Source organism: Solea senegalensis, unplaced genomic scaffold (genome assembly GCF_019176455.1).
Source record: "Solea senegalensis isolate Sse05_10M unplaced genomic scaffold, IFAPA_SoseM_1 scf7180000015295, whole genome shotgun sequence".
Lineage (NCBI taxonomy): Eukaryota > Metazoa > Chordata > Actinopteri > Pleuronectiformes > Soleidae > Solea > Solea senegalensis.
The window spans coordinates 184,956-200,687 of record NW_025321287.1 but is presented as its reverse complement, the minus strand read 5'-3'; the positions used below and the strand labels follow the sequence as shown (position 1 = coordinate 200,687).

The window sequence follows — 15,732 nt, the reverse complement described above, 5'->3', positions numbered from 1 at the left end:
CTCTCTCTGTCTCTCTTGTCTCTGTCTCTCTCTGTCTCTCTCTGTGTCTCTCTCTCTCTCTCTTGTTGTCTCTGTCTCTCTCGTTGTCTCTGTCTCACCCTCTCTCATTGTGTCTCTCTCTCTGTGTCTCACTCTCTCTCGTTGTCTCTCTCTGTCTCTCTCTCTTGTTGTCTCTCTCGTTGTCTCTGTCTCTTTCGTTGTCTCTGTCTCACCCTCTCTGTCTCTCTCTGTGTCTCACTCTCTCTCGTTGTCTCTGTCTCTCTCGTCTCTGTCTCTTGTCTGTCTCTGTCTCACCCTCTCTCTGTCTCTCTCTCTCTTGTCTCTGTCTCTCTCGTGTCTCTGTCTCACCCTCTCTCATTGTCTCTCTCTCTCACTCTCTCTCTTGTCTCTCTCTGTCTCTCTCTGTTGTCTCTCTCTCTGTGTCTCACTCTCTCTCTCGTTGTCTCTGTCTCTCTCTCTCGTCTCTGTCTCACCCTCTCTCTCTGTCTCTCTCCTCCATGTTTTTCTTTCACCCTGACCTGTCCAGGCAGGTTCTGGTTCTGGTTCTGTCACAGATGACAGTTCACTGGTTACATGTGTGTGTTACAGTGTCTCTGTGGGCGTGCACGTGCGTGCACAACAGTCAGTTTTGAAGATGTAAAAAAAAAACCTGACGACTTCGCTCAGGTCGAGCTGGTTTCTGTCCTCGTGCCGCCGCCGGTGCGCGATTCTGATTGGCTGCACAGAGAGAGAGAGAGAGAGAAAGAGAGTTTGGACCCGCCCCCTGCTCATAACGCGGACTTGTTCCCTCACTTTCCTTCCTCGCGCTGAGTCTGAGTCCTGGCCCCGGGGCTGAACGACGCACACACTCTCACATTCACTCACGCACTCACACGTTCACTCACTCACACACTGAGCGGAGTCATGGCAGCTACACACAGTGAGTACCGCGGTTACCTGCGGAACAGCAGCGTGGACATGGAGGCCGGACCGCACCGCTTCCACCCGGTGCCGAGCTCGGAGTCGTGCACGTACCGGCCGCTGCTTTTCGGAACCCTCGCGGTTATGGGATTGCTGCAGGTGGCGTCCAGCGTGGCCATTTTACTTCACCTGACCGGTTACCTGCAAGAGGTACGTGTGTGTGTGTGTGTGTGTGTGTGCGCGCGCGTGCGCTGCTGCTGCTGCTGCTTCCATTTCTCGTGCGTAAACGGTGCCAAGGTTCTGCTCCTGTGCGTAAAAACAGCTCCACGAGCAACAAGAGCGAGTCAGGAAACGCATTGAAGAAGAAAGATTTTCTGTCTTTAAAAACACGCAGTGAGATAAAGCGCAGCGCAGTGGGCGGCGAGAGGAGAAGGTGAGGAGGGAAAGAAGCGCACGGCTCGTGCGCCTCGTGCGCCTCCTGCTCTCACTGATAACATCTCAGCAAACTTTCCACGCACTTCAGTGAGAGTGTGATTTACTCTTCTTCTCCTCCCTGCAGTGAGACAGACAGTGAGACAGGGACATGTCCGGTGTTTGTAGAAAGTGCAGATGTTTTCACTCGAGGCTTCACTGCGTGTTTACATGAGGCGCGCGCTGATATCTGTCATTTATAGCCTGTGTGTCATTAAGTGTAAACTTGTGAGAAGAAGCAGAGACACAAGACGACCCAGCAGGGGCGTGCACGGATGTCTCAGAAAGCAGGGTGAAAAAGGGGACCCACACCTCATACCTGCCCTCTTTTATCTCCTCCCACTATGCAAAGAAAAGATTCTCATAGAATTTAGTAAATTTTCTGCAGAAAACTGTGATATAACTGAATTATTTGATGTCATAATTGGACCAAAATAGAAAATATCGCTGTACCTCGGCTAAGTTTCTGTTTTCAAAATGAATATTTAATTTGCTCATGGAGGAAAAAAGACAACGAAAACACAAAAAAATGCAAGAAAACAGAAAAATAGATTCATCAATAAAGTTTTAAATATGTAAAATCATCCTGTTCTGTTTTCATGGGCGTGGGTTTATCTGTGCGTTTGTCCGTCTGTTCGCAATCCGCCCGCTCACGACGTCATTTGAAGAAATAACTATTTATTCCAATGGCCAAACTGTAAAAAAAAAAAAACATGTCTGTCAAATATAAAAACTCAGATTTGGACGAAATTTGGTATATATGTGCATGATCAGACTCTCTACCATCACACCAGGTTTCATCCAGATCTAATCCAGATTATGGATTTGACAGACATTTAAGCAATCCATTGAACAAGTTCAGATGTGCATATCTCAGCGACATCTTAACAGATCAGGGGGATTTTTGTGTGACTGTTAGACGATCACACAAGTATCTTTTTATTAGATTTTGGTAAGAATCGACCCACTGATGACGTCACAAAACAGGATCAAATCATCCAGAAGTCCCACTCTTTTATAATGGGCAACATGGTAAAAATAACCCTTTATATCTCTGTCAAATCTCATCGGATTTGAAAGGAATTTGGTTTGTGTGTACAGGACCAGACAGTCTACCATCACACCAAGTTTTGTGTGTCGTGTGTAATCTAGATTACAGATTTGGCAGGGATCTAATCATAGCAAGTTCACATGTGCATATCTCAGCGGCATCTTCACCGATGAGGAAGAATTTTGTGTTGTGGTGTTTATGTGAGATGGTGAAAGATATAAGCAGGTAAAGTTCTGCAGAGATCCAGAAAGTTCTTCTGGGTCCAGTGGATTTAAAAATGTGAACACGTGAACACAGAGGCTGTTATTGTTGTTATTGTTCCGTCTCTGTTTTGGTATTTATGAATGAGTAGCAACCGTCTAAACTTGCAAGAATAATTTAACGAGTGCAACGTTTCTGCTGAAGAAGATCATCTGTAGCCTGATGAAGGTCTGGTGCCATCAGAGGGCGAACCAGCAGGTGCACACACACACACACACACACACACACACAGATACAGATCAACATTCCTCTGTCTTCCTGCATCACGGTCCACTTGACATTTGTTCCTTTCAGGTCGTCAGTGCAGCTGCTCTGATGTTGTTTAATCACATTTGTTTTTGTATTTCTTTCCTCTGAATGGAGTTATTGTCATGTTTCAACACGTCGACATGTTGAAGGCGGAGTTCAGGCTGCGCGAGGCTGAACTCCCTCTCGTTAGAAATCATGGCTGCCTGCAGGGACACCAGATTACACTGATTCTAGACTAATTTAACCTCATAAAATCTTCATCAGATTAAGTCTACGATGTCTTAAAGGACGTGTTCACGTCTTTATCTCACTGTGAGACAGACTTTTAGAAACCACTCACTCTCCCACACCAAACCCCTCAGAGAAAATCAGTGATTTTAGCTGCGGGGACACAGGAGCTGCTGGTCCTCTGCTGCCTCGTGTGGTCACTTTGTGTCACTGAGCTCAATCTAAATGAATGATTTTAAAAATGTACAAAATCAGACATTAGAACTCAGTGATGGAGGCAGCAGTGGATCAACAGCTCCTGTGAGCAGTGATGTTAAAATCACTGGTTTTCTCTATGGACTTTGGTGTGGGAGAGTGAGTGTTGTGAAATACATGTTCCTAAGATATCATAGGTGACAACCACATAAAAAACTACTACTATTTCCTATGTTTTTGTTCATATTTGATTATTTTCTCTTTATTTATTGTTATTAATTGTAGTTGTTGTTAAGTTGTGTTGCACCTTTGGGGAGAAAAGGACTTGACATAGCTTATATTTAGTGTTTAGTGCTTATACCGAAAGGTCAGAGGTCGACAAGTGACAAATACAAAAAGGTAATACAATGTAAAACTAGTCTGATCCCGCACACACATACCACATTTGGTTCAAATCCGTTGAGTTTTGACAGAGCTATGATTGGTTATTTTGACAGTTTTGCCCGTTGTAAAATGATGGTATTTCTGGAAGACTTGATAATGTTCTGTGACGTCATGAGTGGGTCGATTCTTACCTAAATTGAATGGGAACAAACTTTGGTGATCACCTTCTTAACATAAATTTCACAGTGATCCGTCAAAAAATTGTAAACAGGAAGTTGTTTAAAAACCCACACCATTGAAAACATGATTATGAGGTAAAAATAAAAATAAATGGAACAGAAATATAAAATAATAACAATTATTATCATATATGGAGTGTTAAAGCTGAGCGTGTGTCAGAGACGGAGACACTGAACCCTCGTCCTCAGACGTCCAGCACCTGCACCACAGCTCCTGCACGGGAATGTGCTGAACTCAGCAGCGTTTACAAAATAACAATAACAACATCTCTGCTGCTCTGACTCACAACGTGTGTGTGTGTGTGTGTGTGTGTGTGTGTGTGTGTGTGTGTGTGTGTGTGTGTGTGTGTGTGTGTGTGTGTGCACGCACACGCATCACGCTGCAGGAAAAAACCTGTGGTAAATTTGTTCAATTGGACTCGACGGCCGTGTGAATGTGGACCAAACTGAGCTGAAGAGTGATGTGGACACACACACACACAGAGACACACACACACACACACAGATGTGCGGATGTGGTCCAGTAAACCAGGACAGGAAAAACATTAAAAGCAGTTTCATCCAAAAACCATAAATATCTTGTATAATTGGTTCATTGAGCAACAACGGCGATGGTGGTGATCATGTGATCTGTGTGCGTTTATTTTAGTCTAAATGAGCGAAACAATTTGTGTTATATACTGAACACAACATGCACCTGAACACAACACGTACCTGAACACAACACCTGAACACAACACGTACCTGAACACAACACATACCTGAACACAACATGCACCTGAACACAACACATACCTGAACACAACACATACCTGAACACAACGCACCTGAACACAACACATACCTGAACACAACAACACAACACATACCTGAACACAACACCTGAACACAACACATACCTGAACGATACCTGAACACAACACGATGCATGAAACACAACACATACCTGAACGTACTTTACTCTAGCTACTGAACTGAAGACATTTTTTTATATTTTATAGAAAATTTCAGCTGATTTGTGAATAAATCTTCAGTGATTTGCTGCTCGTCTTCCTCTTTCTCTGTCTGTGTCTCTCTGTCTGTGTCTCTCTGTCTGTCTCTCTGTGTCTGTCTTCTGTCTCTCTCTGTGTCTTCTGTCTCTGTGTGTGTGTGTGTGTGTGTGTCTCTCTGTGTCTTCTGTCTCTCTCTGTGTCTGTCAGTGGGAAATTAAAACTGTCTCCTGTGTTTGTGTCTCCAGGTTGATCTGTCCACGGCTCCTCATCGACCCATCGAGGTGAGTTTGACAACAACAAAAAACACAACAACAACAACAACAAACACAAAGTAAATAAACAAAACATACAAATAACAACAACAAAACACAAATAACAAATAAAAAAACACAAATAAATAAATAAATAACAAATACAAATAAATAAATAAAAAACACAGCAAATAAATAAATAAACACAAATAAATAAAACACAAATAAATAAATAAATAAAACAAATAAATAAATAAAAACATAAATAAATAAATAAATAACAACACAGTAACAAATAAATAAACACAATAACAACAACAAACACAACAAATAAATAAAAACACAAATAAATAACAACAAACACAGCAAATAAATAAATAAAAAGAATAACAAAACACAACAACAAATAACAAACACAGCAACAAATAAATAAAAAGAACAACAAAATACAAATAAATAACAACACAAAAACTTCAATAACTGCCTTTTTTTCATATAGAGTTCTGCTTTGCACAAACTAATTTAAAGGGAGAGTTCAGGCTTTTGAAAGTGTAAGCCTGAGTTACTGACACACACACACACACACACACACACACACACACACACACACACACAGTGCTGTGAGCGCCCCCTGCTGCTGAAAATATCTACAGTAGAATCTGTTGGTCACGTTACATGTTAGAGTTGAAGCGCTCACTCTCTCACACCAAACACCAGAGAGACAAATGTGGGTGAACAATCAGAAAAGGTTGAATAATGATTCAAATAAAGCAGCAGATTTATTCTTCAGATATTGTAGATATAGTTGACATTTGTTCAAATGAGTCTTTAGTGAAGTGGTTCTTTGTGTCGTTGTTTTTAAGCACATGGACTCTGTGTGTGTGTGTGTGTGTGTGTGTGTGTGTCCGTCCGTCCTTCACACAAAAACACGTCTCAAAACAAACTTCAGTGTCCCGTGGATCTGCTCTGGAGAGAGTGACAAGGAAGAAACCAGAAACCAAACATTAATCCGCTTTAAAGGGAACACCAGATATTTCCTTCTCGGCACCGGGCGGGGAAGTCCGGTGTGTTTGTAAGACGAGGAGCGGACTTTCTACAAGAGAGGAGCGGAGTTTAAAAGTGAAAACTCACGCGAGGCACAATTTTCCCATGGGTGTGTTTACAGTGCAGCAACAGGAGGAGGAGGAGGAGGTCACATGACCTCTGATAGAAGAGGTCAGACATCTTTGTCGATCAGGATTTTCATTCTTTCCACGACTCTGATTAAACACACACACACACACACACACACACACACACACACACACACACTGACAGTGAGTCACTCAGTGGCGTCCGTGGTTCTTTTTTAAATTCATTATCACTGAAGCTCCCCATCGACATCTGGACAGATGAAAGTCTCCACATCTTCCACCGCCGACACATTTCTTCCGACTCTACCTCGACAAAGACGGCGACGACAAAACAAACGTATACGTCGCACTTATGACGAGCACTTCATCGTTTGTTCTACTTGAAGCTCTTACTTACTTCCAGCTCTTATTTGTACACAAATGTTTAAATGCACTTAAGTCGCTTTGGATAAAAGCGTCTGCTAAATGACATGTGATATAATGAAGTCATGTGTTCATGTTTATTTTCTGAAAAAGAAAAAAACATCCAGTCAAAATGAAAATGAGCTGCTGTTTGATTTCCCATCATGCTTTGAGACAACGATGATGATGAGTTTGAGTTACACAAACCTCCCACTCTGTGTCGCTTTGTTGGTCTGTATCGGACTTTATCAGTCTGCTCTGGTCTGTATCGGTCTGTTCTGGTCTTTATCGGTCTGCTCTGGTCTGTATCGGTCTGCTCTGCTCTGTATCCGGTCTGCTCTGTGTCGGTCTGCTCTGGCCTTGCTCGGTCTGTGCTGGTCTGTATCGGTCTGTTCTGGCCTTTATCGGTCTGTTCTGGTCTTTATCAGTCTGTTCTGGCCTTTGCTCGGTCTGTTCTGGTCTTTATCGGTCTGCTCTGGTCTGTATCGGTCTTTTCTGCTCTGTATCGGTCTGCTCTGGCCTTTATCGGTCTGTGCTGGTCTGTATCGGTCTGTTCTGGGTCGGTCTGTTCTGGCCTTTATCGGTCTGCTCTGGTCTGTATCGGTCTGTTCTGGCCTTTATCGGTCTGTGCTGGTCTGTATCGGTCTGTGTCAGTCCGCGTTGGTCTGGTCTTGTGGTCGTCATTATTATTGTTACCATAATAATAACAATAGTGACGATAATAATGATAATGATGATATCTGAGCGTCTAATGTCCTGTTCTTATTATTCACAGTGTGATATTTGCCGTCTTTTATGTGTGAGGAAAACAAAGACACGGTCAGGATGTGTGTGTGTGTGTGTGTGTGTGTGTGTGTGTCTGTGTGTGTGTGTGTGTGTGTGTGTGTGTGTGTGTGTGTGTGTGTGTGATGCCAGGACAGACGGAGGGAAATGGTAAAACATGTTCTAACACCTTCAGGACGTCGTAAAACTGTTTCCTGAAACAAGTCATTTACTACAATCATGAGTTTCTGCTGCAGCTGAGATTTAAAACACACTTTTCATTAATTACATCGTTTGAGGCTTTTTTAAGGTCGGAGGTTTGGTTTCTGTGTTCCTGAGAAGCAGCCGCGTCACATGTGGACGTCTTTGTCTCACTGTGAGACACACTTTAGAAACCACCCACTCTCCCACACCAAAGTCCAGAGAGAAAAGCTGCGGGGACACAGGAGCTGCTGGTCCTCTGCTGCCTCGTGTGGTCACTTTGTGTCACTGAGGTCAACCTAATCTAAAAGATTAGATTTTCTCTCTGGGCTTTGGTGTGGGAGAGTGAGTGTTTTACAAACTTCAGTTTCCTGTTTGACAACATTGTCAAAGGTGATCAGTTGTGCATAGATGTTATTACTGTTGATGTTGTGTTATTACATGTTGTCAGTGCGACTGTGAGAAATGCTCCCAGAGTGATTTTAACGTCTCACACTCACACTCACACACACACACACAGGAGCGTCTAACGTCTCACACACACACACACACACACAGGAGGCGTCTGCCTCACACACACACACACACACAGCGTCCTAGCGTCTCACACCACACACACACACACAGGGCGTCTAACGCGTCTCACACACACACACACACAGGACACTCACACTCACACACACAGGAGCGTCTAACGTCTTCTTTTTGAGATCCTTCATTAGGGTTGACGTCAGTCAGACACACTCACCTAACGTGGCAGCAGTGGAGCAGCATCATCTGTATCTGTCTGTATTTGGTTTGCAGAGTCTTTCAAACCAACGTCAGGTTCCTGAGAAAAGACGTGAGCAGACACAGATGTTGATCTGTGGCGACAGTGTAACTGATGATCTGCTTGGAAACATTGTTTTCCCTGGAGTGATCTGCTGCGTTGTCGAGAGAACGCGTCCTGCATCCGTCTTCCGGCGTCGACCCTGGTAAGAGAATAGAGTTAGTGCTCGGAGCTGAAAGGTTACACTCACCAGGAGGCCACACTGTCACCACCACACACACATCTACTGTAACCACGACTGGAATAAGGCGTCTGTGAGCAGAACCCCACACACACACACACACACACACACAGAGACACACACACACACACACACACACACACACACAGAACACACACACACACACACACAGACACACACACACACACACACACACACACACACACACACACACACACACACAGGGGCACACACAGACACACACACACACACACACACACACACACACACAGACACAGACACACACACACACACACACAGACACACACACACACACAGACAGAGACACACACAGACACACACACACAGACACACACACACACACACAGAGACACACACAGACACACACACACACACACACACACAGACACACACACACACACACACACACACACACAGACACACACACACACACACACACACAGACACACACAGACAGACACATACAGACACACACACACACAGACACACACAGAGACACACACACACACAGACACACACAGACACACACAGACACACACACAGACACACACACACACACACACAGACACACACACAGACACACACACACACACACACACACACACACAGACACACACACACAGACACACACAGACAGCAGACAGACAGGTTGTGGTTAAACTCCACACATTTAAATAGAGTTGATTTCAGGGTAAAGTGCCAGTTATTGTCAGAGTCTCTTCACTGATGTGGCTGCGAGTTTGAATCTGGACAAGTTGTCCTCACAGGAGGTCTGCGGGTGAGCGTTGTGTGTGGTGTATATATACCTGTAGCGTGTGTGTGTGTGTGTGTGTGTGTGTATTGCTACTTAGCGTGTGTGTGTGTGTGTATAATGTTTAACACTGTAACGTGTGTGTGTGTGTGTGTGTGTGAACAATAGGTTCAGCGGGCGGTCCTGAGGCGGCCTGAGACCGCGAGGAAAAACAGACGCTGCAAAAACCCCAAGGAGAGTTTGCCGTCGGCTCATCTGCCAATCAAAACCTACCAGGAGTATTCAAAGAGTGAGTTATTAATAATGATAACAATAATGATAATAATAATAATAATGATAATGATAATAATGATAACAATGATGATAATGATAATAATGGGGATTAGGTGAATTGGACACTCTAAATTGACCATAGGAGTGAGTGTGAGAGTGAATGGTTGTTTGTCTCTATCTGTGTGTGTGTGTGGCCCTGCGATGGACTGGTGAACTGTCCAGGGTGTACCCCGCCTATCGCCCCATGTAGCTGAGATTGGCACAGCACCCCCCGCGACCCTCTGGTGGAGGATAAAGCGGTTAGATGATGACTGACTGACTGATGATAATAATGATAATAATAATGATAATGATGATGATAATGATAATAATAATTATAATGATAATAATGATAACAATGATGATGATAATAATAATAATAATAATGATAATAATGATAATGACGATAATAATAATGATGATAATGATGATTATAATAATGATAATGATGATGATAATATTGATAATATGATAATGCTAATAATGATAATGATGACGATTATAATAATAATGATAATGATAATAATGATCTCCTTATTTCACAGTAAAACACTTAAATCACTGACTTTGTAGCAGAAGTTGCTATTGTTTACATTTCTATTGATGTTTTATGTTATAAAAGGGACGAGTTTCTTCTTCCCGCTCCTTTTTTTTCTTTGAAAATGTGTTGAAAACTTATTTTTTTAAGATATTATAGAAGACTTTAACTGAAAGTTTGTAAACCACTCACTCTGCCACACCAAAGTCTACAGAGAAAACCAGTGATTTTAGCTCACAGGAGCTGCTGGTCCTCTGCTGCCTCGTGTGGTCACTTTGTGTCACTTAATCTGCCAAATTTGATTAAATCAGACATTAGAACTTAGTGATGGAGGCAGCAGTGGATCAACAGCTCCTGTGTGTGTGTGTGTGTGTGTGTGTGTGTGTGTGTGTGTGTGTGTGTGTGTGTGTGTGTGTGTGTGTGTGTGTGTGTGTGTGTGTGTGTGTGTGTGTGTGTGTGTGTGATGTTAAAATCACTGATTTTCTCTATGGGCTTTGGTCTCCTTCTGCACTTGGACCTGGACTCTCAGCCTCTGTCCAGGACTTGTTGTCTCTGCTTCAGTGTAAATGTGACTCTGCAGCTGTTAGACCAGGTTCTGCGTGAACAGCTTTGATGGAATGACTGGTGTTGTCGTCCCGCAGAGGGCGAGCAGGCCGTCACCATCGACTGGGACGAGGAGCACGGCTACTGCCACAGGATGCGCTACCAGAAGGGCAAGCTGCTGGTGATGGAGCTGGGCTTCTACTACGTCTACGCCAAGACCTGCTTCCGCTACTACAAGCACGGGCCGGAGGACGGCAGCCCGGCGGCAGCGGGGGCAGCAGCGGCGGCGGCGGTGGACGTGCGGAACACGCAGCTGATCCAGTACGTGTACCGCGAGAGCATCAAGCAGAACAGCCGGGCCATCATGCTGATGAAGACGGGCAGCACCGTGCGCCTCAACAGCACCAGCTACAACATGTACTGCGCTCAGCAGGGGCGGGGCGTGCGGCTGGAGGAGGGCGACACGCTGTTCGTCAACGTGTCCAACGCGTGGATGCTGGACCTGGAGGGGGAGGGGACTTATTTCGGTGCCATAAAGTTGGGCAACTGATTTTTCATGATGGTGAGGAGCGGGCGTGGAGCTACTGATGCCAGAGAAACCACTGTTTGATTTATGTCAACGAAAAAGTCTCTTTGTGTTTGTACTTGTTTTTATTTCTCGTCAGAGCGTCGACTCTCGCCGCTCCAAACACCCAAAATACCACTGGACTTTTTATTTTCTTTCTTTAAGACGTTTTTTATGTTGTGTTTCAGTCGAGGGCGCGAGACGTTTGTGCGCTAACGAGACAAAAGCACGGGCGGCGACTGAGGAGCGTGGGGAGGAGAACCGCATCCATCCGGGTTTTATTGTCGGCGGATTACTTAGCAGCAGCTTCTCCGGACTCTGACCCGGGCTCACGTGTGTGAACACGGCGGGTAACGAGGCGTCGTCCGCCACACAGCCGCTAACTCAACGCTATAACGTTTTAAAACAAGCACTTAGACGCTGATTTACGACGCCCCGGAAACCTCTTAGGCGGGGACGACTCGCTCTGACGCGGTTCTGGTTCTGGCCTTTGCACATAAACGCGTTTTCTTTTCTTTTCCAGAAAAAAAGGTTGTGTTCCGTGTAAAAGATGCTCACTTGTTTGGTTGCAGTATGTAGTGTCACCACTAGATGGCACCAAATCCTCCCGCACTGGTCCTTAAAATATCGTCTTTTTTTAGTCGAGAGTTTGTCAGAGTTAGTTTTTACGTCAGAGAAACTGAACGTTTTGTTTTTTTTCCTCATCTTCAAACAACAAACTCTGGTATTGTTTGTGATTAATCGCGAGGTAATCACTCCATCTCTCAAAGGCTCCGCCCCTTTACTCTCCTTTACTCTCAGGTTTCTACAGATGCTGGACTTGTGAGTTTTCCAATGAAGAGACATGGACATGTGGAGTAGTTGCAGTAAAAACAGCCAATAGGAGGCGCCCTCGCTCTCCTCTGAACTGTCCTGTGATTGGACAAAGTCTTTCCTCAAAGGCTCAGAAGTCTAGATCTGGTTCCAGACATGAACTCTGGACAGTGTCTGGAGAATCGGGTTTGGATGTTCGTCCGAGTTTCAGGAGAACGTTGGAAAACAAAACGCTCGCTGTGGATTATCCAGAGATCTGGCAGGAGAACATCTGGAGAACGTCCAGAGCGACTTCTGTGGACGTTTGTGTTCCCGCGTACTGCTTTGGCTTTCCGTCTCCATGAAGAACGACGGCACACGTCCTCATGCCAGCAGGTCCGTTCAGATTCATCGCAAGATCTTCTGGAACATCAGGTTCCAGAAGTTCAGCCCTTTTTGGTTTGATGGTTTGTGAACGTGTAATGCGTAATCTTGAGGGAGTTCCCATGGTTACCGTCTTCCTCTTTGTTTTCCTTCTTGTTTGACAAAAACAAGGGTGTGCCACCAAGTGGACTGAAAGGTCCTCGTACCGTCCGTGTAGAAAAGGGCTTATGACGAAGACTTGACCCTAGTGGACCTCAGTGGACACTCGGATGCCGAACCTGTGACGCTGCCTGTAGACGATTTTATCTGCGTTATTTTCAAAGATTATTGATCATTAACGGCCCATTCAACCTACGTCAACCTCTGTGGACGCGTGTGACCCGAGACCTCGACCTAAACTAACGTCATTTTTCAAACTTTATTATGGAATTATTGAGTAATAACGGCAGAAATGGCGTCTTCTGTAAATGTCGTGAAATCACGTCCCGACTTTTGTAAACGGCGTCGCGTCGGATGTGCAAAGGCCTTTAAAAAGAAAACTGTGTCGCGGGTGATTCCGCGCCCCCCCCCCACCCCCCCGTCTCCTAACGAGTGGCCCGCTCCACTGAAGACGATCACATGACGCGGTCACGTGACGCGCGGCCGTCTGTGACGATGCAGATAGCTGGACTGTCTGACCACGAGTGACACGAGAAACTTCACTAGAGGAACCGAGTTGACTTTGGTTTCGTCGTTAACTTAATAAAGATTTTTCGTTGAACTCTTCGCGGAGGTCAACGGGAATATGCACTAAGTAAATATTTATTTATTAGCTATGGAAGTCCAGAGGCGGCTCATTGTTACAGTGACCCCTCGGCTGTAAAAAAAGTCTTTTATATATATTTTTAATGTCCGTGCGACATTTATTACGCAGCACTTAGAGGAAATACTAGACACGCTTCTTCTTCTTCTTCTTCTTATTAAAAACACAGGGGCTTGATTTTTAAATTCCATATTTATGTATCTCGATTTCGCGACAATTCTGTGTGCACTCGCCTTCGCCAAAAGCAATATGGATTTATTGTTTTCTTCTCCAAGATTGTAGCAAACCTGTAAGATCTATCTGATTGTTGTTTTTTTAATTTATGTTGTGTATATTATAATAAAAAAACTACTTTTGTAAAAGTGTTTTCCCGTGTGTCGACTGTTTGAAGCACCACACACAACCACTGTCTCCTTGTTTGCTTTTCCTCTTTGACTCAGTCGTTCCCAGAGACTGATTTACGTCTATAGGTTTTAAATAACACGCATAAAACAATGTTTTCTTACAAAATGAGCTGATTGAGAAGTGAGAGTTACAACATTGTCGTTTACACATGTTTGCTTTTATCACAAATCAGATTTGGTGGTTAAAAAAAAAGTGACAAACTATTGTAAAAGTTTAGAAAACTCATGGTTCATACGTTTATAGGATTAGTTTAGTTTTTTTTTTACGTGAATTAGCCTGGGAAACGATGCTAACTCTTCCTGAAAACACGGCTATCAATGACTCCAGGAAACACAGGTTTGAGCGACCTGACGAAATAATCTAGCTCAAGACGTGTTTGACACTTTACTTTGACAGTAGATTGATTTTTTGGCTGGAAAGTGAAGTTTGTAAACCACTCACTCTCCCACACCAAAGCCCAGAGAGAAAATCAGTGCTTTTAGCTGCGGGGACACAGGAGCTTCTGGTCCTCTGCTGCCTCGTGTGGTCACTTTGTGTATCTGAGGTTAATCTAAATGAAGATTTTCAAACACCAAATTTATAAAATAACACTTTTGAACTTAGTGATGGAGGCAGCAGTGGATCAACTACTCCTGTGTGCTGTGATGTTAAAATCAATGATTTTCTCCATGGGGTTTGACGCAGGAGACACAAACTTCAGTTTCCTGTTGGAAAAGTCCGTCTAACGATGAAATAAAGACGTGAACACGTTCTTAAGATATCGCAGAGTTAATATTGCAAAGATTCTTTCACAGAGTCAAATCTCTGTGATGCTTCTCAATCCTGGTCACTGCCCTCCATGTTTTACATGTTTCCCTGAACCAAGCGTCCAGCTCGTCATCGATCTCTGCTGAAGCCTCATAACGACCCGCTCATTAGATTCAGGTGTGTTGGAGCCGGGTGAAGCAGGTAAAACCTGCAGGACTGCGGGTCCCAACAGAGCTCCAGACGTCACTGAATCCACTAAGATCGAACGGATTTATTGCAGAACTTTACAGACGGAATATTTCTGATCCTTAAACTGGACCCGGGCTTTGGAGAGGACTTTATTCCAGACGTGCAGCATCCTGACATCTTCAGGGAAACTCTGGAGTCCAGGTAAGTGTCGCGTTAACGTAGCATAATATTACCAACGGGCAGTGTAATGTAAATCGTTGCTGTGTTAAGGTTGTTGTGCAGATTAGCTCTGGCTAACTCTAGTCTGACTTACCAGGCCTGATTCAGTTACACTGAAAACAACAAAACACTGTTTGTGACGCGTATAAAACCATGCCAGTTTCACGACACAGCCGTGCTATGATGACTCCGCCCACGTAAGGGAGGAGCTATGATGTCATGGAAAACAACGGGACTGAAACCAAACTGCGTTGAGTCGAGCCGTGCCACAACCGTGGAGTGGATAAGTTATTATTATTCTTCCCAAAAATAAAGTGCGTTTTTGAGGGAAATTTTGTGACTGCATCAAAAAGTTTACATGTGAAAGTGGTTTGGTGTGAATGGGCGTGGGAAATTGGAAGTGGGAGGGGCAAGCAAACATAGAAAAAGTTTCACGTACATCAGTGAAAGTTGGTACACGTGTTAATCGCATCACGATGGTCAGAAAAGTCAATGATGACTTTGCTGTAAGTCCTTCAGGAAGGCCGTCATTTTGGGCCAATGGTACATGATTGTTGCTGTGGTGGACTAGCATGGTTCTCATGGGGCCCCTGGTTAGCAGTAGCCCGTTGCAGTTCCTCTCTGGCCAGTACCAGATTGTGAGATTTTGGCCGTGAAACGCGTGAAACCCAGGACGACGATGCTCTCAGTGCCCGGTGTGACGCTGTCCTCTCGTCCTCTCGTCCTCTGCTCTGA

The 15,732-nt window shown here is 44.3% G+C and overlaps 1 protein-coding gene across 1 annotated transcript; it reads left to right on the top strand.

Moving 5' to 3' along the window:
- Positions 1–799: 799 nt before the first annotated feature.
- tnfsf11 (TNF superfamily member 11) lies at positions 800–13,764 on the top strand. Its single transcript, XM_044017312.1, has 5 exons — positions 800–1,110; positions 5,216–5,255; positions 9,518–9,528; positions 9,670–9,790; positions 10,993–13,764. Exons 1-5 carry the CDS (start codon positions 904–906, stop codon positions 11,442–11,444), a joined length of 831 nt encoding a protein of 276 aa, XP_043873247.1. The 5' UTR covers positions 800–903; the 3' UTR covers positions 11,445–13,764.
- The last annotated feature ends 1,968 nt before the right edge of the window (positions 13,765–15,732 follow it).

Bases quoted from the DNA above. Each gene is read 5' to 3' on its own strand.
- tnfsf11 (XM_044017312.1), top strand. From the start codon at position 904: ATGGCAGCTACACACAGTGAGTACCGCGGTTACCTGCGGAACAGCAGC. The intron at 1,111-5,215 runs GTACGTGTGTGT...TTGTGTCTCCAG, and splicing joins TGACCGGTTACCTGCAAGAG to GTTGATCTGTCCACGGCTCC. The intron at 9,791-10,992 runs GTGAGTTATTAA...GTCGTCCCGCAG, and splicing joins CTACCAGGAGTATTCAAAGA to AGGGCGAGCAGGCCGTCACC.